This window comes from Corvus hawaiiensis, chromosome 7 (assembly GCF_020740725.1).
Source record: "Corvus hawaiiensis isolate bCorHaw1 chromosome 7, bCorHaw1.pri.cur, whole genome shotgun sequence".
Taxonomy (NCBI): domain Eukaryota; kingdom Metazoa; phylum Chordata; class Aves; order Passeriformes; family Corvidae; genus Corvus; species Corvus hawaiiensis.
This window is the reverse complement of record NC_063219.1, coordinates 20974776-21001307: the sequence shown is the minus strand read 5'-3', so window position 1 is coordinate 21001307 and position 26532 is coordinate 20974776. Positions and strand designations below refer to the sequence as shown.

The 26532-nt window shown below is 36.4% G+C and overlaps 1 protein-coding gene across 5 annotated transcripts in view; it reads right to left on the bottom strand.

Annotated features, from left to right (window-relative positions):
• LRP2 (LDL receptor related protein 2) overlaps nt 1-26532 on the bottom strand; it is a 118723-nt gene that overhangs the window by 70386 nt on the left and 21805 nt on the right. For all 5 annotated transcript variants that reach the window (XM_048308952.1, XM_048308953.1, XM_048308954.1 and 2 more), the window contains exons 5-22: nt 19601-19711; nt 19366-19479; nt 18773-18889; nt 17810-17953; nt 16276-16395; nt 14452-14580; nt 13143-13312; nt 10673-10896; nt 9691-9897; nt 8500-8702; nt 7726-7866; nt 6624-6827; nt 5559-5751; nt 4266-4391; nt 3841-3971; nt 2926-3063; nt 1751-2032; nt 299-538 (exon numbers count right to left, since the gene is read on the bottom strand). In XM_048308952.1, coding sequence (XP_048164909.1) covers nt 299-538; nt 1751-2032; nt 2926-3063; nt 3841-3971; nt 4266-4391; nt 5559-5751; nt 6624-6827; nt 7726-7866; nt 8500-8702; nt 9691-9897; nt 10673-10896; nt 13143-13312; nt 14452-14580; nt 16276-16395; nt 17810-17953; nt 18773-18889; nt 19366-19479; nt 19601-19711 — 2994 coding nt within the window. The remainder of the gene's footprint in view (nt 1-298; nt 539-1750; nt 2033-2925; nt 3064-3840; nt 3972-4265; nt 4392-5558; nt 5752-6623; nt 6828-7725; nt 7867-8499; nt 8703-9690; nt 9898-10672; nt 10897-13142; nt 13313-14451; nt 14581-16275; nt 16396-17809; nt 17954-18772; nt 18890-19365; nt 19480-19600; nt 19712-26532) is intronic.

The following is a 26532-nucleotide window of genomic DNA, read 5'->3' as shown; positions in this document are numbered from 1 at the left end:
TTAGGACATCTCAGCTCTAACTGCTTTTTGCTAATTACAGTGGATGATGATTATGCAGCACCATGATTATGACTATCACATTTGCTCCTTTTTTTTTTTTTTAATTATTTCTCTGCATTCTACTTGGCCCATTCTACTTCAAATTAGATGAGTTTTCCACATCGTAAGGACTACAAAATATCAGTCTTAGATACTAGTCCTTTTTTCCCAATTTCATTTATCCTCCTTATACCAACAGATATATATATGTAGATATGCACAGTTGATTATGAAAACAACAGGCAGTCATGATACTCACTGCAGTTTTTTTCATCTGAGCCATCACCACAGTCATTATCAGTATCACATAGCCAGATTCTTGGAATACATCTTCTATTATCACAGGTGAACTGGGTTGCAGGGCATGAAGAGGGTCCTTGTGTGGGACAATGCAATTCATCGCTGCCATCAAAACAGTCATTATGTTTATCACAATGCCAGCGACCTGGAATACACTGTCCACTGGCACAGGTAAAAGCTGAAGAAGCACAAGTATTGTCTGAATAAAAGAAAAGAAAAAAATCTTTATAAATATCTCCAAAACTTGCCTTTCCTGCAACAGTAATCAGTACAGTCATTACACTTTCAGAATGCCTAAAATATGCATCAAATTCTAAAATGCGCATTGCTTAGAATTAAAATGTCTGTTATGCAACATGCTGCAGAACTGAACAGAATACTTACAAACTTTTTTCAAACTGCAGGAAACAATAAAAAATTAAACAGTTAAGCACTCCAAAACTATCTAAAGAACAAGAAAAGTAACTCCTTCTAGCAACCATTTGCTTTATATTTTTCCCCAAAAGATATTCTAGTTATTATAAAACAGTCCATTAATAAGAAACAGTTTATACCTTAGTCATACTAGTTAGTCCTATGCATTAGGAACACATTTTATTACTGTGTCCTATTTTCTTGTTCATGATTCGAAAGAATTAACTCTGAAGAAGCACCAGATATGTCATAAAAGCCTCTTCAATATATTTAGTATCTTATCGTCTCTTCAATGCCTTATCAGCCATGGTTATCCCACTGTTCTCTCAATTTACTTGAACAACAAAATAGTTTGTGTGAGACATTTTACTGTAAAACCAGGAAATGATCCAATGTGCTTTTAATTTACTTCACTGTTAAAATCCAGATGTGACAAATAGATCAGCATTGCCCAAATATTATCAAAACCAAATTTTTTATTCTGATGTTAAGTGAAATAAAAGGTGCTGCTTTAATCTTAGAGGAAGGTTAGGCAATGTATATGGTTTTGTTATTTTTCTTATGGTGCTATTTTTTAAGTGTCTTCGTCTTTCATAAGATGGCTTGTTCCTCTCCGTGCATCCAAATTAGGCAAGCTATTGATATTCCAGTATCTTTCAAAATTTACAAAAACTTAAGAATAAAGACAACCTTTTTCTTTAGAAAATAAATTTTTGTTACTCTGTATATTTAATTTTGAGAATAGTGGGATATGAATATTTTCATGCATTGTTTAGGTGGCTGATACTGAATCCTGTATTACTATGATATAATTTCTGAAGTAACTAATTATTCCAAGTTATTTCCAAAGTAACTAATCTCCCAGGAAGATTTCAGGATTTATTCACAGATGCAACCCTAAAAAACTGGAGTTTATTCCAGTGAAGCCATACTGACTCATTAAATTTCCTGAACTGCAAACAAGGAATACTAACTGCAGATTACAAGGATTACTTACTTAAAGAACCACAATTTTGTTCATCACTGTTATCATGACAATCATCAACACCATCACACTGATAGTGTCGAGGCACACATCTTCCATTACCACAGGAAAATGAATAGGAGCCACACTGCAAAGTGGGTGGCTCATTGGATGGATCTTCAACACATGTCAGTTGATTTGGAGCCAGCTTCATGCCGTAAGGACACCCACAAACTCTCTGGAAGTTTGGTACTGGGAAGCAGAAATGGCTGCAGTCTCCATTAGGATTTGTTCCTCTATTACAGTAGTTAGAGCCTTAAAAAGTGATAGAGAAGATCAACATACACACTACTGATGACATCTTGGGAACTATTAAAAGTACATAATAAGTGTAAAAAAAGGTGCTGTAGCAAGTCCTGGTTTTGCATACACTGCAAAACAAGGTCAAGTTCATCAACAGCAATAGTAGCAGTAATATCTGTGTCGCATTCCATATACTCTTCCTTGACAGAAATGTTCATGGAAGCCAAAACCATACTATTAAATTTCATACTATTTTCTGGAATTTTTCAGCAACTGTCTGGAAACAAGTATACTACCACAAATGAGAACCTCTGTCTGGCCAAGGCTGGGAGACCCAATCCAATCTTTGGATACCAAGTAGTCAGTGAACCTTAGGTTTAATCATATGTTTGATGAGAGCATTGGGTGTTTCACTAAATTAACTACAATACCAAATCCTTGGCTTAGATCATAGAATTGCATAGAATTTAAGGAAATAGGAAAGTCAGAAAATAAGAAAAATTAGTGATTTATAAATACTAATTACTTGAAGAATAGTAATTTGATTAATAAACATTTACCCAATTCATCAAAATAAATAGTTTAGTTTAACTAAAACTTCTACCAGAAGAGGAGAAATACAAAGTTGTAGTTGCTGATACAATTACACAAACCACAATGGAATCATAAGTTCATTTTGCTTGGTTATTAAGTACAGTAACAGAAAGGGTAGAGGGAAATTGCACCCAGTCACAAAGCAATGAAAGATACAACATGTGATTGCAAGTGTCTGTGCTGCCTCCCTTGCATATCAGTTATGATTCAGTGAAGCCATTTATAGAAATGAAACTGGAAATCTGCTGTCCTGACATTTTGTGTCTTATTCCCTATTTCACATCTTTCCTCTGTACAAGAAAAGGGCTCACCTATTTGGGAATGAGCATCGTATGCTTTAACATGCATAATGTTACTAATGCCCCTCCTAATGATAGTCATTTCTCCTCCATCAGACTTCCTCACTCGGACTATTCCACCAAGTCTCCAATCAGTGAAATAGGCATAACCTATTTTGAAAAATATTTAACATATTATAGAGCAATATGACATAAAAGATCAAGCATAATAAAAAAACCGTAGAAGACTTTTCATGTAAATTTAACCATTTTTCATAATTGTTTCATGAAAAAGACAAAAGAACCTTCACCACTTATAATGCTGTCAAAGTGCTTCAGTCACAGGCAGACATAACATAGGAAAGCCTTCTCAGATTTTACTGAAATTGACATATAACAAACCCAACCAGCATTTCAAATTCCAAGGCAATTTTAAGTCATTCATAAAGACTACTTTCCAGAAAACTTTAGAGTATTTTTGAAGATATTCTTATCAAAATAAAAATCAAAAGGGGTCATATATTGACATCTTTCTTCACAGACAACATAAATCCAGTAATAAAATCTACATATAATTATTTATAAACATAGAATTATTAAAAATACATATAATTATTAAAATCCTGAAATGCTGACCATCCCTGGAATGGTGATTCACTTTGTCTGTTCAGTATGAATAGCCCACCTTGAAAGCTATAATTAGTACAGCATATCTGACTTGTTGCATTACATGACCCACCCAATCTGTCTAAAATTAATTAAAACCAAATATACATAGAAACGAGCAAGAAGTACTGAATACATATTTTTAGTAGAAATTTCCAGGAGTGCTTTTTTGGGAAAACCAGTATTAAAAAATCTCTGTCATTTTGTGTCGCAAACTCACAGATCACCATATGAAAAGAAAAATCGGTGATAACAATAGATATTTTTCAATGCCAGACTTACCTCCAAAAATAGTAAGGCCAAATGGGTGAGTCATCTGAGTAATATGTTCAAGAGTCCGTCTGTCCAGCCCATCAAAGGTGCTGTGCTCAATTTTATCAAAAAAAGCATCCACCCAGTACAACCTCAGAGAACTAGAAATAAGGAAAACGTCATAGCTCTTTAAGTGACATTATGTCCATTAGGAAGCACTAGCATTTTCTTAAATAATAATCTTAAACCTACAAGAAGCTGTTGGGGTGTGTGGGGAGGGATTCTGAGAAAACCTTACATTTTAAGGCTTTTCAACCAACTGAAAGATAAGGTCTTCAATAAGAGTGCCAGTGCAAGCAATCTGACATCATTCCTTTGTTTTTAATCCCTAAGAGTTTAAAGGAAGAAACATGTTGGCTCAAAAAAACCTTCCCTGTCTCCTGCGTTGCCCTTACCTCCAGTCAATGGCGAGGCCATTAGGCCAGCCTAGCGTTGTATTGACAATTGGCAAGGCATGGGATCCATCGCTCCAGGCCCTCATGATTTTTGCCGGACGGAACCAATCTGTCCAGAATATATACCTGAAAGGACACATGTCAGAAGACACATAAACTAAATAATATAATGTGATTAAACAGAGCAAACATTTGAAACAGCGTTAACATTTTTCTTTGTACCACATCCTTCACATAACTTCAACAAATACAATTTCATGTTGTCCCTCTTCTCAATTGGCAGTGATACCGACAATTAATATTTATCCTGTATACAATTTCCAGAACCTTTTGAAGTGTTTTGGCCCTTTAGATATAAAATATCCATAACTTGGTTAAAATTGTTAAGGTTCTCATGTAATTACTGACAGAGAAATAGAATCAATCAAAAATGCATCTTCCAGGTAAAACTTACAAGCAAGCATGAATATTAAAAAGAATTTTCTCCTGATCCATTTGACTTATGCTTACAGGCAAAGAGTTGAAGTTAATGTTAAATAATTTTATGAAGCAGCAAACAAAAAATGTTGGGATATCCAAGGATCCAGGTTCAACATTATTCTTAGGAGATTACTTTCAAAATAGTTTATTTGGTTACTCATGAAAAATCAATATCCAAGAATTAGGAAATTCAGTAGTACGACATTACAAAGCCAAACTATGCTGCGAAAGAAACACTGTTTTGGCATTGGCAAAGAACACAGAGTATGGAACTTGAAAGTAAGCATTTCCATCAAAGAAAACCAGGGCTTTATTTTATGTATGGAGTCACATATTGTAAAGTCTTTATGAAATACAGACAGTAGTATCCAATATGGTTCAAATAAAGAAATTCAGAGAGATAAAATGATGGAACCAATGTCAGCAGTCTGGGAATTGAAAGGATATTAAAAAACAATTTAGCAAACTTCATCTTTCAACTGTGAGAAATAGCTTTCTAAGCTGAGTGACACAAAGAAACCAAGTTCTTTTGCCTTTTTATCAATGAACAGAAGTAAAAGAAAAAATACATGGTGCTTTTAAAGATAATTCTTTCGAGTGCTTCTGTCACATGGATTCTCTCTCACCTTGCCCTTTCCTCTGGATGCTGAATCCTAGGCTGGAATAAAACAAACAAAATAAAGACAAGACAACTGAAAAGGGATGGTATTTTGAAAAGAACAGAAATCCAGAACCAGATGTAAGTCTAACCTCATCAGTTATGTTTAAACCATAAGTTTGTACATACAGTTTAAAATGAGAATCTAAACTTACCCAATAACAGGATGAACCACTATTGAGCGAGGATTATTTAAATTCTGAACAATTGCTCTCCTGGATTTATCTGCCAGCCTCATCACACTAATGCTTCTGTATCGAGGATCTGTCCAGTATAGGTTCTTTGAGATCCAGTCAAAGGCCAAATCCTCAACACTTTCCACTCTATTAGCAGTCAAGATCTCTCTTCCTAGAATTTATAACACACATAATGATTGGGAAGGTTTAGGAACTGGGGAAATAACATGAGTGCAGTATTCTATTGACAAAACTTGTGGTTCCCCTCAGTAAAAGTGCTACCTCTGTGCTACTTCATATAAAGACCAATAACCAAGGGGAAGGAGGGGTGCCCTTTGCTCTAGACAAAGAAGGTGTATGTCCAGGAGCTCAGCTGCAAAAGAGGAGAAATAAAGACTAGCCAAAGGTCAGAGAAAAATCTGTCACTAAGTTTACACTGAGAGTTTTACCAATGAAGGTCAGTAAGGCCAGTGCAGTAAGGACGTCTTGCTCAACAGCCAGACTTTACTCTTTGCATAGTAATGGTCAGCTGCAGTCTACCATTAACCTGACCCAAGGCAGCAAACAAGTGCAGAAGATTATATGCTGACATTTTATCATTATAAATTGGAGAGAAACATTCTGTACATTAGCAAAATAGGATTTCCAAAAATCTCACAAACTAAATGTTCTTTTTCTGCATTACAGTATCATAGCAAATATCCTGCTCTCCAGATAGGGAAATTAAAATAGAAACACAGTTTCCTACTACTGAAACGAATACTTGTCTGCATAAACAGACTGGTGAAGGCAAATAGTAGTTGTGAGAAGTACCACAAATAGTTACTTCCCAAATACATTCAGAAAGTTTGTCAAACAAGAGACTTCAACAAGTTTAATATTAGTTGAACAAATATTTTTGAGAAACATTTTCCACATTACTGGGGTTACACTGAGATTTATCTGTGTATCTCACAATGTGACTTTTCACGGGTTTTTTTAGAAAAATATACATTACAGTCTCCTTACCACAATTACTCTACAATTCCCAAGCATGATTCTCACCTGAACCATCAGTTTTCTGTTTATAAATCATGTCTCTACTTGTGTCTGAAAAAAAAATTGTGTCATCCTGAGCACAGAACTCAATTCCAACAAAGTATGAAGGGCTCCCTGTTACAGGGATGATCACATCTTCCTGGGTGGAGAGATTGAATGGGATTCCCCGCACTGCCATCTGGGATGAAAACAGCAGAAACTGCCGCACAGCTGTGAAAGGAAAAATCAGACACAGACTTTACTTATTCACAAAGAGAGACACCTGAGCATTAAGAAAAGATTTTAATTTGACAACACTAATAGCCTGGAAGTGGAAAAAAGAAGAATGAGAAAATAGGGATTTAAATACTCACAGACCTAAAAACTGAAGAAGAAAAACAAAATCCAATCCAGAATATTAGGTGATGTGGTCAAGTATTCCTCTCATTGATACTGTGGTACTATACACTTTTAAAGCAAGCATTATCCCTATGAAAGCAGAAATCATCTTCTGTACTTCCCTCTTTACAATCATCTATAAAAAAATAACTCACAGGCTCTGTGGAGCCTCCATAAAACAAGGCTAGCCAGATAAATGCATAGCCAAATAGTAAAATTAGAGACAACATATATGACTTAATTTGTCAGTAGACAGTCATAGTAGACCTGCATCTGTGACAATTCTGCACTCAAATAGGAAGCAGAAAATTGCTGATGGAAACCTACAGCTCCAAAACTGAATCTCATATTCTTGCCATATGTGTTCAAAGGGAGAAGACCAACCTAATCTGCACATTACTGCACAGGAAAGCAGGCTTATGTGCTCAAAATAGCACAAAATCTGCATATTAGCAAGTATTCATGCTTGATTTCAGGATTAAGAGCTTAATCATACAGCTGTCTACATGTATTCCACATCTAACTCTCTTAAAATCCTCATTAAAGGAGGTGAGTTTAAGTTGTGGCTTGAAATGAACATCAGCAGAAATGACTACAGTTAAAGCTGTCAGAAACAGTTGTGAAAAGACGTGAAGTCCTCAATATATTGAAGCTATTGAAGAGAGGAAGGATGTTCTAGAAGTAGCTCTAGAGCTAATGGAGTAGCATTATTTCCAAGGCATTTTCTCACCAACACAATGTCGTCCATCCACATGTAGGTCAAAGCCCAGAATACACCTACAGCGATAACCTAGGCCATCGTTATCTGTTTTGTGGCTGAGAACGCAGATCTGTTCACATCCCCCATTATTACTTCCACAAGGATTTCTTACTGGAAAATAATACAGATAGAATTAAAACTTCTTCTATTAACCTAATGACATAATTATCTTGATTTTTCAGGATTTTTTTCAACATCCACAATAAATCATGTGGACTATGTGAGAGTTACATCACACAGAAAACATACCCCACCAGTTCTACCCTGAAATGCACTGAAATCACATCAGAGGTAACCATGATTCAAGGAATTCTGCTCTGTACAGAGACACTCAGCACACAGCATTAAGGACATAATTTGGGCTATAGTCTTCTGCACATAAACCTACTTCAGAATTGTATCTCACAGGATTCATTGAATACTGGTAGCATTTTCATTGCATTCATTGCAGCATTGAGGGAAAAATTTCCAAACACTAATACTGCTCAAACCTACAGGTTTGACTCCACCAAGTATCAGTCTATTTATAAAGCTCCCCCTACTCTTAAATGTTGCATTTGACCGTTCATTAGCTACAAGAGTTGGATGAAACAACTGTGTGATAAAAATCAGCCCAGTTTTACAATACAAGTTTATATATCATAATTATAGTTCCTTACAGCAAAGTAAAAGTCTCATAATTTTTACCAGTTTTTGGTAACATAGTTCCTAAACCTCCCTTCATAATCTTACTTATGGTCTTACCAAATGGCTGCCTGGCAGCATGGTAAACTGTCACTCCATAAGGTCTCAGTGAAGACTGGTAGATCACTTGAGGGTTAGACTCTGAAAATTTGTTAGCTTTCACCACTGCCATTTTGGTCCAATCAGTGAAATAAACATTGTGTTCAAACAAAGTGATTCCATACGGATGAGGAATCAGTGAGCCTCCATGAGCTACTGTTCTCCTGTTATAAAGATGATTTAAAATTATTTATGAAATATTACTTAGAAAATAACATTATTAACAGAAGAAGGGATACAGTATTTTTAATTCATTCACTAGCTTTTGCTTCAACAGAGAAGCTACTAAAGTACAAATGAAAACGACCAAATGAACTGAAGACATAAAGCTAAACATACACAGTTCATCAACCTAAAGGATACAGCAGTAAAAATAGACCAAAAGGGTTAGAAAATGCCAAGAAACACAATGAGCGAGGATGAGAGGAGAAAAGATACCAACATTAATGTTATAATTTAATAAATGAAAAAATACCTTGAACAATAAACATGTCAAATGAGCAGAAGACTGTTTTTCAAGTCAATACATAGAAGGTATACTAAAGGGGACTTTTTTTTCTTGTGTTTGAGTAAGTGATACTAATCACAGAAGCAGAGATAAGCAGGCTTCTAAACAACACTATGCTGTAAGACACAGTCCCATAAAAACTCAAGGACTCCCTTCTTGCATGCTGTCATTTAGTCTCCCCAGCATCATAACAGGGTGAATGTTGACTTAATTTTTGACAGCAAAGACATAAAATGCAAGAAAAGCATTTAATACCTATCACACAAATTAGTGTTTTGAAGTGGAGTATTTCCTATAAATTCATTCAGCAAAAAAAATGCAGAGATTATGATGGAAGATAATGAATATCATTGAAATAAATGTTTTAAAAGCAAATGCTTTAAAAATATGTACTGTACTGGTGGACTATAAAATGTACATTATATAATAAGGGCAAGAGGTATTCAAGGTCAAAAAATAGCAAAGAATGATGAATTAAAGACTGTCTAGAAGTAGCATGACACAATAGAGACAAAAGTGCATCACATTCATTATGTTGTAATTTTCATCCTTTGTGTATCTCGTCTTGTTAGACAATCCTTTTTTGAACTAGATACAAAATAATCAGTGTATCTGTAGCCTCCAAGGAATAATGTTTTGCCTACCTTTGAAGTCCATCATAAGTTACAGTCTCAATGTAATCAAACCGGCTGTCAACCCAGTAAAGTCTCTTTGACACAATATCCAGAGTTATTCCAGCAGGCCAGCCTAATTTTGTTTTTATCAAATCCTGACGATTTGTGCCATCCATGAAGGCCCTTTCCACTTTAGGATCACCAGACAGACTGTCCCAGTCTGAGAAAAACAAATAACTATAAAGAGATAAAAAAGCAAAAAGGTCACATTTCCTTGAGATTTTATAAGAAACCCAGTGTTTTACATGGAATTTAAAACCAGCACTCTTTCAGAACAGAGTTTGTTTCTCAGCTGGCATACTATGAAAACATACTTTACACTTTTTACACAAGAAGTAATTTGCATTTTCTTTTATAGAATAAATCCATAAAGAAGCATGCTTTCACCCAAAAGACCTCATTAATACTGATATTCCTTATTAAATCACAGACTTAAGTTTACTGCCAGAAATAAGCCAGTGACAAATAGTCATATCATGAAAGCAGCAGCCATGAAAACAAGTTGCATGAAATTCCTCTTCCTGTTCTCTGAAGATCCATGTTTTCATGGCTCACATATACTTCTGAAGCATATGGGTTAGAAGACACTAACTTTCTTAGCTTCATTCCATCTCTTTATTTCAGATAGTAGGACATCTGTGGATGGTATCACAATTGGAATCTTTAAGGATAATGCTCCTCTGCAGGGCAATTCCACAGGTCCATTTTCAGTGCTGCTCATGCACACACAACTCCAGCCATGAAACAGATCCCACACATTAGCAATAAAGGCATTGTAGAGCTCTCTCATAATTTAAGGTGCAGAATAGGTTAGGATAGAATGCAAATGTTTAAAATATTTTATATCTGGTTCTAAAATGATCACTCTTGCTGTTTCTTACTTGTCTTCCTTTTACATGGGGATAAAGGAATTTCTGACATCTTTTACCATTATCTGATAAGTATCACTTACCCAACAGTTGGATCAAGTGCTATTCCTCTAGGATTTCCAAGATTTTCAGCAATAAGAGTCACACGGTTTGTTCCATCCAAGTTAACCATATCTATTCTGTTCACACTGGTTTCAACCACATATAGCTTATTGTTAACCCAATCCACTGCTAGATTTTCAGGTGTGTCAACTGAAACATTCAAAACTTCTTGGAAATCAGAGCCATCAATATTAATAGAAAAAACCTGAAAACAATACATACATTGTCAGTGCCCACATGATGTTTTGGTAATCACAAGACACATGGTATTTTTTCTTTTATCATCACATTGAGCACAAATCCACAACTGGCCACCAGATACAACCAAGTTACCCTCTATGTTATTCCTTAGGTTAGGAATTTTTGCAAAAATCTGGAAAGCAATGCAAGAATTGCAGGAAGCTTGCCTTCAACTAGCATTTCTGCAAAATGGACAAGATAACCAAGTGAAAGAGCCTTGTCCTTTAGCAAACATGACTAATTGCTGGTTAAAAAAAAAAAAAAATGAGGAAAGTGCATTTGCTTTCCAGGAATCTAGAAAAACCCAGTATTTCCATTGATTGAAAACAAATGAAAATGCTTTGGTAAAGCTCTCAACAGTGGCCAGAAACAAGAGGAGGAGCTCTTACTACAGCAACCACTAAGGGGAAATGGCAAAATGAAGAAAGAAAGGGAAAGCTCTCCATCCTCACGGAAAGGAGGTCTCCTTGTGGTCTCCTTTATCTAAGGCTAATTTTAACAGCATCCTGCCCAGAGGAATGGTGGTGTTATTTTACAAGGAAGCTCAGAGCTACATGAAGCAAACAGTCCAAACACGGTAATTTTACATATATAGTAATTGTGTGATTATAACACTGGGTAATAGGAAAATGTAGATTTTTTTTTTTTTTTTTTTTTTGAACAACAGCATGAGATTTGAAATGCATTTAAATGAAAATACAGACTACCAAGCAAATATGCACAAGAAAAATAAGAGCTCAAAGAGTTGTATCATTTCAAAGATACTTCAGTTCCAGGTAACGATAATCAAGATAACCACGTAACTGTCTACTCTGTTCTTTGGCAACCCTGTTGATAAAAGAGCTTATGGGCATTAGGTTATCACGCAGTACACTAAATGAGATAAAGATGATGCAAAACACAACCCACAATTTTCTGGTTTACTTTACATCTTAAGCCTAGGGAAAAAAAAGACAAAAAAATGCCTAGTAATATCATTATTTTAAGACATCAGGTGGAAATATTCCTCATTTAAGGAAATTCTAAATGCGATTGTCTTCATCTGGATATTCTAGCTAGGATTTAATTAGATTAATTAATCTTAATTAATTAATTAGGATTAAACTATATTGGGGCAGATAAAAAGGCAGTCCTGACCACCTGGGGTGTGCAGTGAAAAACCCCATATTATCTTTTATTTATACCTATTATAAAGACAGAATAAATCTCCTGTCTCATAAAAGTGCAGATTTGACTGTGACTAAATTCAGCCATTGACAATGGGAAGCAATGGGAACCTACTACAGCCTCAATAAAAATGCCAGAATTGTGAACAAGTCAAAAATTGTGCATACAAATCTTGTCCTACTTGACAGCCATGCAGTGAATGTTCTTTCCCACAGAACCAGCATGGAATTGTAGTGAGAACTATATTTTTTATTACATGTCTTATGTGTGGATTCAGAATAATGACAATGAGACCAAATTGATCCATTTAGTGGTGTCAGCAAGAGCCGGGTCACAGATTCTCCTTCACACTGCATGACAATCAATGTGAGGACGAATATTGTGGAGTTTCAGCATTTGACCTAAGACTTTTTTGGTTTCCATAAGTTATGCACAGAGAAAAAGAACAAGGGTGCCATCCAACTTCCACGAGAGTCTCCAGACTGTTTTTTTAAATTACTCTGCTCTACTGTATCTTGAAGCTAAAATAATCTCTCTTCAAAAAAAAAAAAAAAAGAAAGAAAGAAAAAGGTAACACAATATTGGCTCATTACACAAAATACTGTCAATATTTGTTATTCAAGCTCAATTACACTGCCATTTGAAGTATATGAAGAAATCTGATTTTTATCATCTTGGAAGGCACACAGCTTTTACATTTTAAATTATCATGTTTCAAAAATTACCAAGAAAAATTTGCTTCATTTTGAAAGAATGTCTACTATTTCTCTTAATTAGTTTTTTGGACTGAGTCTCATGTAAAATTAAAAGTTGCTCAAGACATTCCCATATAATAGGATTCTTTGTTTAATATGTCACATGTAATAGTATAGTTGAAAAAATGCAGTCATTAACATAAAACATTTCAAGGAGCTTTTTTGTTAGAAAACAAAAACACAGCCAGCTTTGGCTCTCAAAAATGAGGGCCTATCAACACATTCTGCCTCTTGCAGTTCTCTACTTCCAGATACACAGAAATATATTCTTCTTGAAATTTCTACCAACCTTATCTTGCACCGTATCGGTCCAAAAGATTCTGTGCAGGTAAAAGTGAAAGTCCACTCCAACTGCAATCCCACGATTCTGTGACTGCACCAAAGTACGAATATTTCTTCCATAAAGATCTCCAATCAGTAAATCACGGCCATTGGAAAAAATAAGTGATGCAACACCAGCTGAAAGCAGGGGTGACAAAGATACGATTACTCTGCAGGCAAGATATTTTGCAAAGGGGCATTGCAATACATACATACTGGTTCATACACACTGGACAGAAGGTTTTAAATAGGTGCTCAGACTACTATCTGTATAAATGTTTCTATGTGAGTACTAACTTTCTGTGATTTGCCTTTGGTTTGTACACTCAGAGCAAATCAGGCAGGAACAGCTATTTAAAGCCCTACCAGATAAAACTTTTATAAAACCCCTGTGCATCTAAACACCAAAAGACGATTTCTATTAAAGCTAAAGTGACTTATAGCAGGTACTAAATTCTCCCATTTATAAGAGAGAAATACTTAGAAAATTGTGAGATGAAGACTGGTCCATAGATGTGGCTGAAGAAAGAAGGAAGGGGAGGGAACTGAGCAGTTCTTGCTTTTCTAAGAAAGAAGACTGCTAATCAGCTATGCAAGCAGGAACTCCCATTCCCACTGATTTTCTGCAGGCAGGGACACCTGCCTTACACAAAAGCCTGTTATGACATTACATCTCCACAAAGAAGAGTTTCCCAGGGCCTGCTTTCAGAACAGACCAGGAGGTCAGGAGCAGCAGCCTACAGCTGATGAGGAACTATACTCTTGAGAGGCAAGTACTCTTGCAGAGTTCAGACTCTGGGTCATTTGAAGCCAAGAGCATGGCTTCTCTCACAGGCAAGTGTTTGATCTCACCATTCAGCAAAACCATCTTCTGGCACAGTTCTAGAAAAAAGAGGTTTCGTGATTTCTTGATCGCACTACGTTCCATAGAGAGCATGACAGAAAACTGCCTCCCACAGAAACAAGAATTCTTTTTGTTTGGGAGTGCTCTGGCAATAACCTCCAAACTCTGCAGAAGTCAGGAGTGATGAAAAAGCAATGGAGCCTAGAAGACACTTGTTGATTAGAGGAGAAGCAGCCCTGATGAGGCAATCAACGCCAACCTGCACATCAGATGCAGAGTTCTGATATTTGCCCATATTCTCGAAGCTGTCCTGATCATAAGTCCTTAGGGGCAGAGTTAAAATCAAAGAGAGCTGTATGGCACAGACATGGAAACTACCCCATTTTACCTAGCTCTGTCTATTTGCTCAGCAAGACACTTGAAGTGCACTAACCTGAAGTGTTGGCCCGACAGTGCCGGTGATGCTCTAGGAAATAACCTTCTACACAGTGGCACTGGTGATGTCCCACACGATCCTCACACAGCTGGTCACAGACACCCCACATCTGACAGTCATCAAAATCTGTCAAGTGAATAAGGCATATTTATAAAAAATTTTGTGTATAAAACTGATGTCATAATTAAGAAGCTGCAAGTTTGTCCTCTCTGCTTGCTTTATATCTACTTGCAAAACTACAGCATGAAGAGAGAGGGTTTGCATGTTTTTTCCACAATGTTTCAGTTTTGTATTTCTGGATAACAAAAAACCTGTGTTTCCTGCCCAAGGAACTACCTGCACTTCTGCCTCCCCATCCCCCCCAAAAAACCTAGCTAACCAATCAAAAAAAATCTAAACCACACCTTTCAGGAGAAAAGGAAAAATTGTTTGAAGGGATGTCATTGTCTACTTTCCACAATGCAGAATATGTCTACGCAGTATTTTTCCTGCAACACATTTATACACTTGGCACACACCAAGACTTGGCTGGATTTAAGCCCACTTTGAAGGTGAGCACCATCTTTATGTCAGTGCAGAGCTCAAGTCTTTAAGTCCTACTAGAAGGCAGTGCTTATTAGCTCAGGTTTAGTACCATGCTAACAGGTATCTGATTTACAATTAAAAGCTGTCTGTGTACCAGAACCAGCAAGCAAAAGTTCCTTTTGGCATGCAAAATACCATACACACAGAGTACTAAGATCTGGAACTATACAGTACTGACTGTCAGCCATTCCTTCATCATAAGTTTTGCTCTGATGACAAATATATGCCTAGATTTCAGCAAACCAGAATACATTGACTCAGATTTACAAGCCAGAGTCAGATAACTAGGTTTACAGGGCAGTTAAAAAACAACAGAAGGCTCACTGAGACTGCACCGGGTTTGGGAATGTATCCTTCATGTATTTCCCACAAAAGTGTGCAAAAATGGAAGAAATTTTGTGCCTTATTTCTCTGTCTCTACAAAGAGCAACCATTCTGCCATTGCAGCTTATACAGCCTTAGGCCACTCAGTAGTCTCAAAAATACAAAAATCTCATTAAAGACTGAGCATCTGAAATACTTTTAATAAAAAAACCACCATAGCTGGGGTTGAAAACTCATAACAGATATTTACCTTGTTTACTTTATTAGGCAGTGCTAACTTTCATGATACTGAAGTTACTCTATTTCCAGCTACTGAGATAAATCATTTGAGCTACCAAGTTACAGCAGCTTTACAATTACCTTTACATTCTTGTAAATATTCTTCTTTTTCATGTAAATTATGTATATACTGGAATCCCACAGAAGACACAGCCTTTCCATAGTGCAAATACAAAGCACCCTTTTTATTTTCAAGTCTAATGTTCTGCTGTCTTCATATACAGCCACTTTCCAAAAGTAACGAACAATTTAACACCCTTAACTGTTTTTCCAGGCATACAACACACATCGCTGAGGCAGAAACAAACTCTCTCTATGTAAACACTTAAAGACCAGAAAAAAATTTGATAATAAACCAGCAATCCAATAGTACATATTTTTAAACCTAATCATGCCGTCACTATGTCTTTAGGTGTAAGTGAAAAAGGTCGTTATGATATCTCTCCAGTTTGTTTCTGTGTCACCATGCTACCATTGTGCTACTAAAAATTTTCATACATTTGCTGACTCCTGAGATTTTCTATTTGCTAGTACGTCCACCCAATTCAAATTTACTTGCCTTCCTGGAATCCAAACTTTCCCAATGAGTTGTGAGAAGGTACTAGATATCTCTAATCACTGGACTTTACTCACCAATACAAGTACGACTGTCATTGCTACTTATTGTATATCCTGCAGGGCAATAGCACATCCCTCCTAATGGAGAGGAATGACAGCGATACTGGCAACTCAGCGCAGCGCAGCGTGACACATCTGAAAGGGAAATAAAATATTTCAGAAACACACCTATTACCAGTAGAACAGCTTTTTGACTTAGTAAGAGTTACAAAATGAAAACATTTCAATGATGAGCCTTCGATTTCAAGTACAGACTCTTAAAACTAACCAACAGAGAAAATTATGTGCAAAGTTCCACAAAATCACGCATATTTACATACATGCAAGCAAGGGCATGGAACACAGAAGATAAGGTACTGTTTTTAATAGGTTTTTAGAACAGAGTTAAAGGATAAGCATCAATCTTATATGAACCACCAATGGTAAGTGCTGTGTATAAAGGTGAACAGAGGAAGCCATCTGCAATGCACCAGAACTCACAAGATCTACTTGTGAGCAACATATCCTTGAGCTCCATCTATTGGCATGTAGCCTCATCATTTACTCTTCTATGCGTAAAACCTCTACTACGTTATATTAAGAAGAAAATATATATTACTCCAATATATTAGAATATACTGTTTGCATTGTGTTCATAGAAAAACACTTCTTTATCCTTTCCTCCTCTCTCTCTTTCTCTCTCTCCTTTTTCTCTCTCTTTTTCCTTCACTACTTCTCCTTTTCCTTGTACTACTATTTAATAATTCAGTGATAGGCAAATAAGTTTTGATTATAATACATTTGACAAAGTAGGAAGTGGAAGTCAGCATTTTCCTTTTCCTCAATTTCTTCTGTTAAATGCCTTGCTTTGCAGTTCATTTCTTCTGTAACTACCAAACCACTCAGCAAAACAAGACGTGCTTTTTTACAATAAGGTTTCATTTCCTCTTATTTTTTCTGCCCTCTTGTCCCAAAAAGGCATGATTTTGTTCATAGGAATTTTTATCTTCCTAGAAATTAAAATACATCAGTCCTCGTCCTCAGAAGGATTCAATATTTGTAGGATTAGAGTGAAATTAACAGGAACTATGCATGCTCATTTGCATCCAACAGAAAAAAACGGTGTACCACTAACGGCGTAAACATACATCCCAGGTCAAATATATTTTTTGAAATTCTAGTCTTTAAAGTGAATTAGTCAAAGCTTAGGATATACTGATGCAATGCTGTGTTCTGATCAGTACAAAACATTACTTCTTACACAAAGGGACAAATAGACATTTAAATACAGAAGGGATATAGCACACCTTTCCCTGACTTTGTGAACATATTATAGGGTACGGAGAGCAAGTTAAAATCCTTATTCGAAAATTTCATGTAAAAATTTTACAAAAGAAATGGTCTTCTGCAGCATATATGTCTCTTTCAGATCATCCAGTCAAAACAGTGCCAGTGAAAATAGTGAGCTTCCGAAATTTCAGTATTGTTTAGGAGACAAAAGGTGAATGTAAAAAGATATCAGTACTGATATTTCTGCTATTCTGTGTTTGTTTTTTATTCTAATACATACTGCACTGTCTGCCTGCAGTGATGTTAGTTTCATCTTCTCCTTCAGGGCAGTCTACAGCTCCATCACACACTTTCCCAATTGGAATGCAATGCCCTGATCCAGGGCAAGCCCACTCTCCTGGGTAGCATTCATGGCGACCACTTTCTAGGGAAATGAAAAACAAGAATAATAAAGAGTCTGTTTCAAATATTACTTAAAATTTCTTCTCTAACAGCTTCCCACAGCATCTCTATCCTTCGATATTCAGGTTTTTTTCTTGCACACAGTTGGAAAAGACTATGAAGAAACATTACATATACTTACTTGTCATGCTTTCTTTTACGTTCAAACTACAATGCCAGCGATACTTGAGTAGACAACATGTGAATCCCTTTAGCTTTCTGTTTTGTTAGAAATGGTAACAGCATTTAGCTTTAAACTAACTGGTGCACCAGAAATGGAACTATAGTTTTGTGGTTTCAAAACACATAAATGCTGTCTGGATAAAGAGAATAATGTTCATCATAGAAAAGGACAATGAAAAAGAACTCTCATTCACACTTTCGTTCATTAAAATTTCTCTTTCTCACATAACAAATCTTGGCAGGATCTGAGTTAATTTCATTTTGAATCAATGGGTTTTAGTTATTAGAAGCCTCATGTCTCTTAACAGATGACCTGAAAAATTTCCACAGGCAGAAGAACCAAAAAAAAATATAAAAGAGAACATATAAAAGAAAAAAAAAAAAGACATTGCTATATGCTAAACTTAGTTTGCATCATACTCAGTATCACAATAATTCTCACATACACAACAGGAAAATATTGCCAAAGTGAAAAAGATAAATAAATTGAAGCTGGAATTCTAAGGTTTTAAAAGAAATGAAATGTATTCAGAGTATCTTTAATGGTCTAAATTTCATAGATGTAGCTTAGTGTCATCTTTCTCTGAAAATACTATTGGAAGTTAGCAGTAGTATTTACCACATCCTCTTTCATCTTCATTGTCTTCACAATCATCGTCTCCATCGCAAATCCAGCTCTGATGAATGCAACGGCCACTCGGGCAAGTGAAGAAGTTGCCTCTGCAAGTTGCATAAGCTATGGAAAGAAACATGAGAACATCTAATTGCTCTGAGCAGCTAAAAGGTTAAAAATAGCAATATTGTCTCAGAAATGATAATTTATTACATCTCCTAAAAAACTGAGGGAGTTCCATGTCTTGTATATATTGCAAACACTGCTGGTTTCTTCTCATTTAGATATGAATTACCTTTGGTTCATCCTGAAATTAAGACGATGACAAAAACATAAGTGTATCTATATGTATAAAGAACCAAACTGTCACTCAATCCAGCAAATTCGAATAGTAACCATGTACCCAGGAACTTAGCAGCAAAAAAAAAGTCTATCAAAGTAGCGTAGCAATTTTCATCTTTCTATACAAAGGAGTACTTGTAGAACAGTGATTAGCTTTTGATGTCTGTATAGCTAAACAATCTGCTTCCTTCTATCTGCTTAAGCTAAGTCTTAGTAAAACAGTTAAAGAAAGTGGGGGAAAAAGAGAAACATCATACTGCAAGAATTTTCATCACTCCTATCTCCACAGTCATCATCATGGTCACAGATAAAGGCTCGTGGGATGCACTCTCCATTAGCACACTGAAACTGCGTACTGGTACATCCACGTGCTGAAAGAGATTGTAGCACAGAAACACATACAGAAAATCTGTCAGAAAACTACAGTGTTTTACTCCAAAAGAGGCTCTATAAAGCAAATTTGTTTAGGATCACTCCACACATGGGACTTACTGCAATTAGCTTCATCAGAAGAATCTCTGCAATCGACTTTGCCATCACATCGCTGGCTGGCATTAAAACATGCTCCATTTGCACATGATAACTGTTCACATCTTGGGTAGTCTGAAATAAAAAATCCTTTAGTATTAGCACAAATGTCAACAGAATTATCTTGATTTAAAGGAAAAAGGGAAAAACTCCATTACTAGTAGTCCTATACTAGTAATCCATTTATACAGTATACTGTATTCTCCAACAAATATTCAAGAATATTCTCTAGATGGATGCTACAAAACCTTGTGAGCAACAAGAGAAAAATTAAATGCCTTCCCACACCCCAAAAAGATTTGCAACCCAAACAGTTTACAGTATCATAGAAAACAATGGAACACAAAAAGAGAGCAAGCAGTGAATATTTGTTTTATTTATTTATACCTCAGTTTTAAAGTACCCTGATCTTAATAAAAATGTTTCATTAGCAAAGGAGTTCCTGAAATTTACAGTTCCGAGGTCCTCTTAAAATGCCATGAGTTCTCAAACTCAGACACATCAGGCTTTTATGGTTTTGCTCCAATTAAGCTAAGAATATTAAACTTCCAGGTTCCATGAACAGCGTTAGAACCTCTGGTTTTTATTTCTTGCTCCCTCCTTCATGAAGGAAAACAGATTCTGCAGAAGTAATGATTTTTCAGGTTTTGCATATTCTACATATATAGATGAATATATAGGCAAATATAAGGGATTATTTCAAACAACTTAAATTGAATTCTGAGAATACTTATGCATACAAGCAGTCAGTGAGGTCAGTGGAAGTATCCAACAAATTAAGCATACGCACATGCTAGAGTTGAGTAGGAGAACATGAGCTCCTAGTTTAGTTCATTGGCATGTAGACAAAAATTACACCTTTCAGTCAAATGGCAAGTAAGAAAGCAAATAATTGTTAATTTTAGAAATAAGATTTATTGAAACTTTGTCTCTATATAGAAGATAAATGAACTCAAGACACAGAAGAGCCAAGTTACATTTTGCACCTTTTAGATTTTCAGTTTGAATTCTTATCCCATTTTTCTTTTCTAGGAGTTAATAAAACAGACAGAGAAGGGTCTCAGGCACATTTTCATTCATACTCTTGGAATTCAAAACTTGGGTTATAAAATTGCTTCAAGTAGACCTCAGAAACCTGCAATTTTCCCAGACACTGGCAAACAGTTTTCCTTGCTTCTGCGGTTCCGTGTATTATCACATTCTCACAAAACTTCAATTATCCATGGAATAGGCTTACATGATTTTAACTGTTAAATCATTAATATGAGAGGATAAGCAGCTGTGTTCATGTCCACCACAAGTCTAGCCAGACTATCTCCCCAGCTGATTCATTTCCATTTCATTTGTTTTCACTGCAGTTAATATAAGGTGGTATTCTGCACGTAGGAACAGTGTGTGCCTAATCAAAGAACAGCAGTTGCAGATTAGCAGGGTTCCAGCTACAGCATTACTACTTGTGGCTTTTAGTCATAGTTCCCCATCTTCCATTCCAAAAGTCTGACAATGCCAACACGTGCCCTAAGCATTGGCCCCACTTCTCAACAAGACAAACACCTTTCTAATGCAGGCTTCTCACCCTTTTCTTGCTTTGGTTAGGCTTAGAGAAAATTCATAATGCTCTGGAAACAACATTGTTTCTGAATTGTTAGCTCTGCCTACAGAAAGGACTAAAGAAAGGCCTGACCTGGGGCCATGTTTTATGTTCACTCTGGAATTATGCTTCTTCCCTGTCTGAAAACAGAGAAGGCATCACAGGGAGGAGCCATCAGGAGTTCTATGGCCCAGCAGAAACAGCTATGGCAGTACAAGAATACCATGAATATTGTAGGGCAGATGGAAGAAAAAGAAGAATACAAGATATGTGCTTGTAAATGCACTGAAGTAGAAAAGCTTCCATGGGATTTATAATGGATAGTTTTTATCCATTTTAAGTAGTAAATTTAGTAATTTCCTAATTAATTTCCTAATTTGGAAATTTCCTAATTAAATTTCCAATTTAGTAATTTCCCTCACTTTTCTTCATATCCCACAGAAATACCTCCATTGATGTTCCAAAGTGTTTTCAGTGGACTGATGTCAAACAAATAAACAATTGAACCCTTTGCCTTGTACTGCCTGTTTCTTCAAGAATGCCCAGGCAGACTAAGGATCTAGCCAGTAATAAGATTTTCTCAAGCTTATATTAAACTCCCTTTACAAAAAGGGAAACTTTGTCAAAGTCTTCTCTCCAGCAGCAGGCCCGGAAATACCCTCAGCCTAGCAAAATCTTTATTATATTATGAAGCCTAGTGTCTTGTATAAATATAAATCACTATAAAAAAATACCAAGAAGAGCCATAAGTAAAGATGTTTTGAAGATACTTCAAAATATACATTCTGATTAAGTTGGTGTTTTGCTAGAATGTGAACAAATACTTTTTTTTTCTTATTCTTTTTTCAGAACTGGTGTACAGATTCTTTATTTTAATTGTACGTGCACAAGTAAGAACATTCTTTGAAAAGCCTGATGGAGATTAATTTAATTTTTTAACTCTGTACAGGTAATCTCATTTCCAATCCCTTGAAGTTAGTAAATTATAGTTCTGATCGCAGCCTGCTCACTGATCTGAAAGATATTTTTCACTGCATTATGCATTGCACATTGTACTCTTTGCACCTTATAGCACATTATTTTAATAAATTGGTTTTAATTATTTGGGGCATTAAGAACTGAGCCTCATGAAAAATGGCAAAGCTGTGAGCTACACCAAAGGCTGCAACCAATGAACTGCATGGTTCAGGTGCATCTGTGCCATCAGGACAGTTCCACAGTAGCTGGGTTAGTTTTAAGTGAGGAGAATTAGAAAAGGTAAAAGAACCAAGGAAGAAACGCTGGCTTCTGTGAAAGCTCAATGCTAAGAGCATGAAGGAAGCCAAAACAGAACTTCATAACAATACTAGGATATCTGAAAACAAAGGAATGCCTATCCTTGCAATTGCAAAAACCCCAGGACTTAAACTCCCTTTCTTTCTTTCCAAAATTTAGAAAACATTAACCATGAGGTTAGTTCTTCTACTCCTATCACCAAATGGGGAGTTCTTAAAAGGAAAAGAAGAATCTGAACCTTGGTAGTGAGAGGGTAGGAATGGGATAAACTCACGAAACTGAAAGACCTGCACAATCTAGCTTAATTAAAAGCTCTTCAGCAAAAAAAGTTGCAAAGTATCTCAACATTTTTAAATAAAAGTGGGAAGGTCTTACATCAGTCACTGTATTTGGGGCTTGTAAAATAAACATTTCCTAGCTTTTATTTGAATTTTCATTTAAACTAAGATTTCTCTGTACACACCAGATCCAAGGTTAGTGCATTTGAGTATGAAACCCCATAGCTGTGCAAGAACTGATACCAATCAGAGAAATTGATCGTACTGCCTCTGTTGTAGGGGGCATATGGAAAAAGTGTCAGTGCTCTGTGAATGACTTGCCGGGGTTCTCTTCCAGGCAATGAAATTTTTTTTTCTTTCCAGGTTGGTGATAAATGGACTAGAAAGAGCAAAAAAGGAAGGATAAGGTTCTCAGTTAAAAGGACAACAAGGTAGGTAGTTTACACCTAAGGAGGTCTGGGAATACAGCTGTACAAGAGAGAGTGAAAGGAGACAATATGAATACAGCATTAAGAGAAAAGTGAAGGGACAGAAAAAAATAGAAATACTGTTTTCTTTCACCTTGTTTTGAATGGTCAATAGCCTCCAACATAAATACTGTTTCCTTTACCTTTTCCTCCCAAGAACCTGTAGCTAATTTTACAGAAAACGAAAAAGAAGCAATTTTTCCATAGTCATGACAATTCCTATAAGATGAGCTTTGTGAAAACAGGGAATGTTTTTCACCTATGTTCATTCCAATGCTCAGGAAGAAAGGGAGCTCTTCTTTCTCTCCCCTCCCCATAGGCATTTTCTTAGCCAAAATACTTTTACACAATCTGTCTTCCTGATGCATGCCAACACTTCAGTTGCAAAATATAAATAACTGGCAAACACCAGCACAAATGACAGATGAAGCACCCTGCTCCTTGTAACTGTTTTGGGGCAACAGTTGCAAATATATTTAAATGGCTTCTTTCAATGGACAGGTGGAAGATGCTTAAAATCTATGTCACAGGAATTGCAAAATCTACATCATTTTGCGCTCTGCCTAACACTTCTGTTCTGCAAGCTGGAAATAAATCCATACAAAAACAGCAACAGGAAAAAGTTGCAACTACTACTTGATTTGGCACAAGCTGATTTCTGTCACATGGTCAGCCGTATAAGCTTCCATAACCCTAACCCATGTTACAAGAAGGAGAAATAAAAAAAAGAAAAAAAAAAGGCAATTTCCTACTAACAAGTGTCTTTTATTGCAATATTTGAAAACATTTTACGAAATAAAGTTAATTAAAAGTGTTTGACTCACTGCCATGAGTCACCACCTCACAGTGGTCAAACCATTGCCCAGACAGCTCACATCCTACCAGAGACACCAGGAGGGAGACTTACTCCAAGCCCAAGAGTTCTCTGAGCTACATGATACCAGGCAGTGTTCATAGCAGAGATGCTTTCAGATCTGGCAGACAGACCAGACTCTCATTCCTGGCCTTAATTCCTGATTTTTATCCCTGAGACTCTAGTCTTTGGCTGCTTGCCTTAGACTGCTCCAGTTTTGCTACTTCCTTGCCCCAAACTCTTCCTGGTGGAGATATTTCCTCAGCCTGAAGTTCTCCCTTGTCCTATAGCTGCTGCATGTCATTTGTCCAACATCCAGAATATTAGTCTCTGACTACAGTATTTTTCTTCTTTCTTGGACTACTTCCCTCATGATCTCTTCAGTTCTTGATCTCTGTTCACTTTCACCCTGGTCTCCGCAAATTAATCCCAGAGCTGGCTGCCCACTTCCTGACCACAGCAGCTATTGAGCATAGCAAACAAGAGGCAAGAATTTACAGGTTAGGCAGCCGACCTATGGCAGCAACTCAACACCAAAATTAGAATCAAAAATACAGTGTCTCTTGGCCCACACTCAGTCCACTAGCTTTAAACAACGTTTCTTTATATAATACTGCCCCTTTCTCCCTCACAGCCTCCGTGTAGCACTCAGCTGCCAGAGCAATATCCAGAAAGGTTATTCTGTCACAGCAAAGCAAAATGGACGTGGCTGGGATTTTCATTTTTCAACTATGAAGCTGAGGCAGAAGAGAGAATTCTACCTTTAACTGAAAGAAATAAAGTATGTAACACAGAAAAATTACACCAGTGTTGGCTACCTACTCCCAAAAAGCATTTGCTATGCCAAATGGTCTGCCATTTCATTCTATGTTTCTGAAGTTTTAAAGTATTTGCTAGCTGCTGACTATTCAAAAAAAAAGCTAGAAAACAGTCCAATATGTGTATTTAAAGAAAATTAAAAGCCACAATTTTATGAAATCGAAACAGCTTCAGTGCACTAATTGTATAACCTGTAGCTGAAACATTGTTCTGATGTTTATCTTAGCCTTTGCATGGGTAGTTTTCCCTTGCTGTTAATCCCATTAGCAATAAAATTGACTAAGGCTCTGAATTCTTTTGTTGTGGTTTTTTACATGTTTAATTAGACAGTTACTTTATAATGGTGACATTTTGCATTTGACTACTCTCTTAAATAATGCAGCTTATTCGGAAATAAAACTTTATCTTCTTTACAATCTAAATCTGTTTCCAGGAAGATGAGTGAGCACAAAGCATAAGTAAAGGGACCTAAGTTTGCATTTTGTTATGCTCCGTGAAACACCAGAATCAATTACAGTTTTATTCTTTGGTTGTTCACGGATGTTTCATTGTTATTTATGAAAACTTTCAGTTCAAATTAAATAAGGGAAACTTAGTGACAAGGGAAAAGGCCAAAACAGTGCTATTCCTCTTACATTTATATCAGACAATGTGGAAAAGGTAATACACTAAACCATGGGAAAAATGAACATTCAAAGCAAGTCTTAGAATCTGCTACAAAAATTGCCTACACTAATCTGTACTATATAGTTAAACATAAAATCACCAAACTTTAAATTTTATTTTATGGCTTCTGTTGAAAGTTCCAGGCCTTGCAAAGACAAAAAGGCAATAAAATTAACCAGCCTTCCTCAAGAGTCTTGTTATTACATTTTTCTTGGATCCTCTTGTCTTCAGCACTGTCACATTTCTTTAAACTAGTCCAACCTACTTTCAAGGTTCCAAGTCACAGTCATTCTTCTGTCTTAGAGGGACTGTCAACACTTATTCTAATAAACTAGAGTAGAGGCTGTTGAATGATAGGAGGCAGTCCCTCTCCTTGGGGCTAAACATGCTGCCCCCACAACAATCATGGAGCCTATTTGCTGATGCAGCAGTGACTGGGTTTCCCCCACAGCAGTAGAGTGCTACAGTTAATGAATCTAGAGGGCCCTTTCCTAACTGCCTTTTTAATTTACCTAGCTGAAAATATTAAACTTGAAATAAAATGTGTACTTCAATTTTCAAACATCACAGCAGCTTCTAGCTTGAAAAAGGAGCTTTAAGTATAATCCTTAGGACTCCACTGCCAGCTGACCATGTAGTCTTCCTTTACACAGCACATGCCCTTTTTTCCCCTAAGGGCAGCCATTACCAATATTTTATTTCTTGCTTCTTCGTCCATCCATTACCACCCTAGCCTCTTCCCCCACCTCCCACCTTGGGTCTGGTTCTAAGTGAAGTTTGCAGCTAGATCTTTTTCCCAAAGGCACACTATGTTCTAACAGCTGGAATAACATCTTTTATGTTAGATGTCACTGAGGATGTGTGAAGCTTTTCCTTAAGGCTAACAATGAACAGACATGCCTGTTACATACTGTTGTGTAGGTATTAGACAAAAATATTTCTGAAAA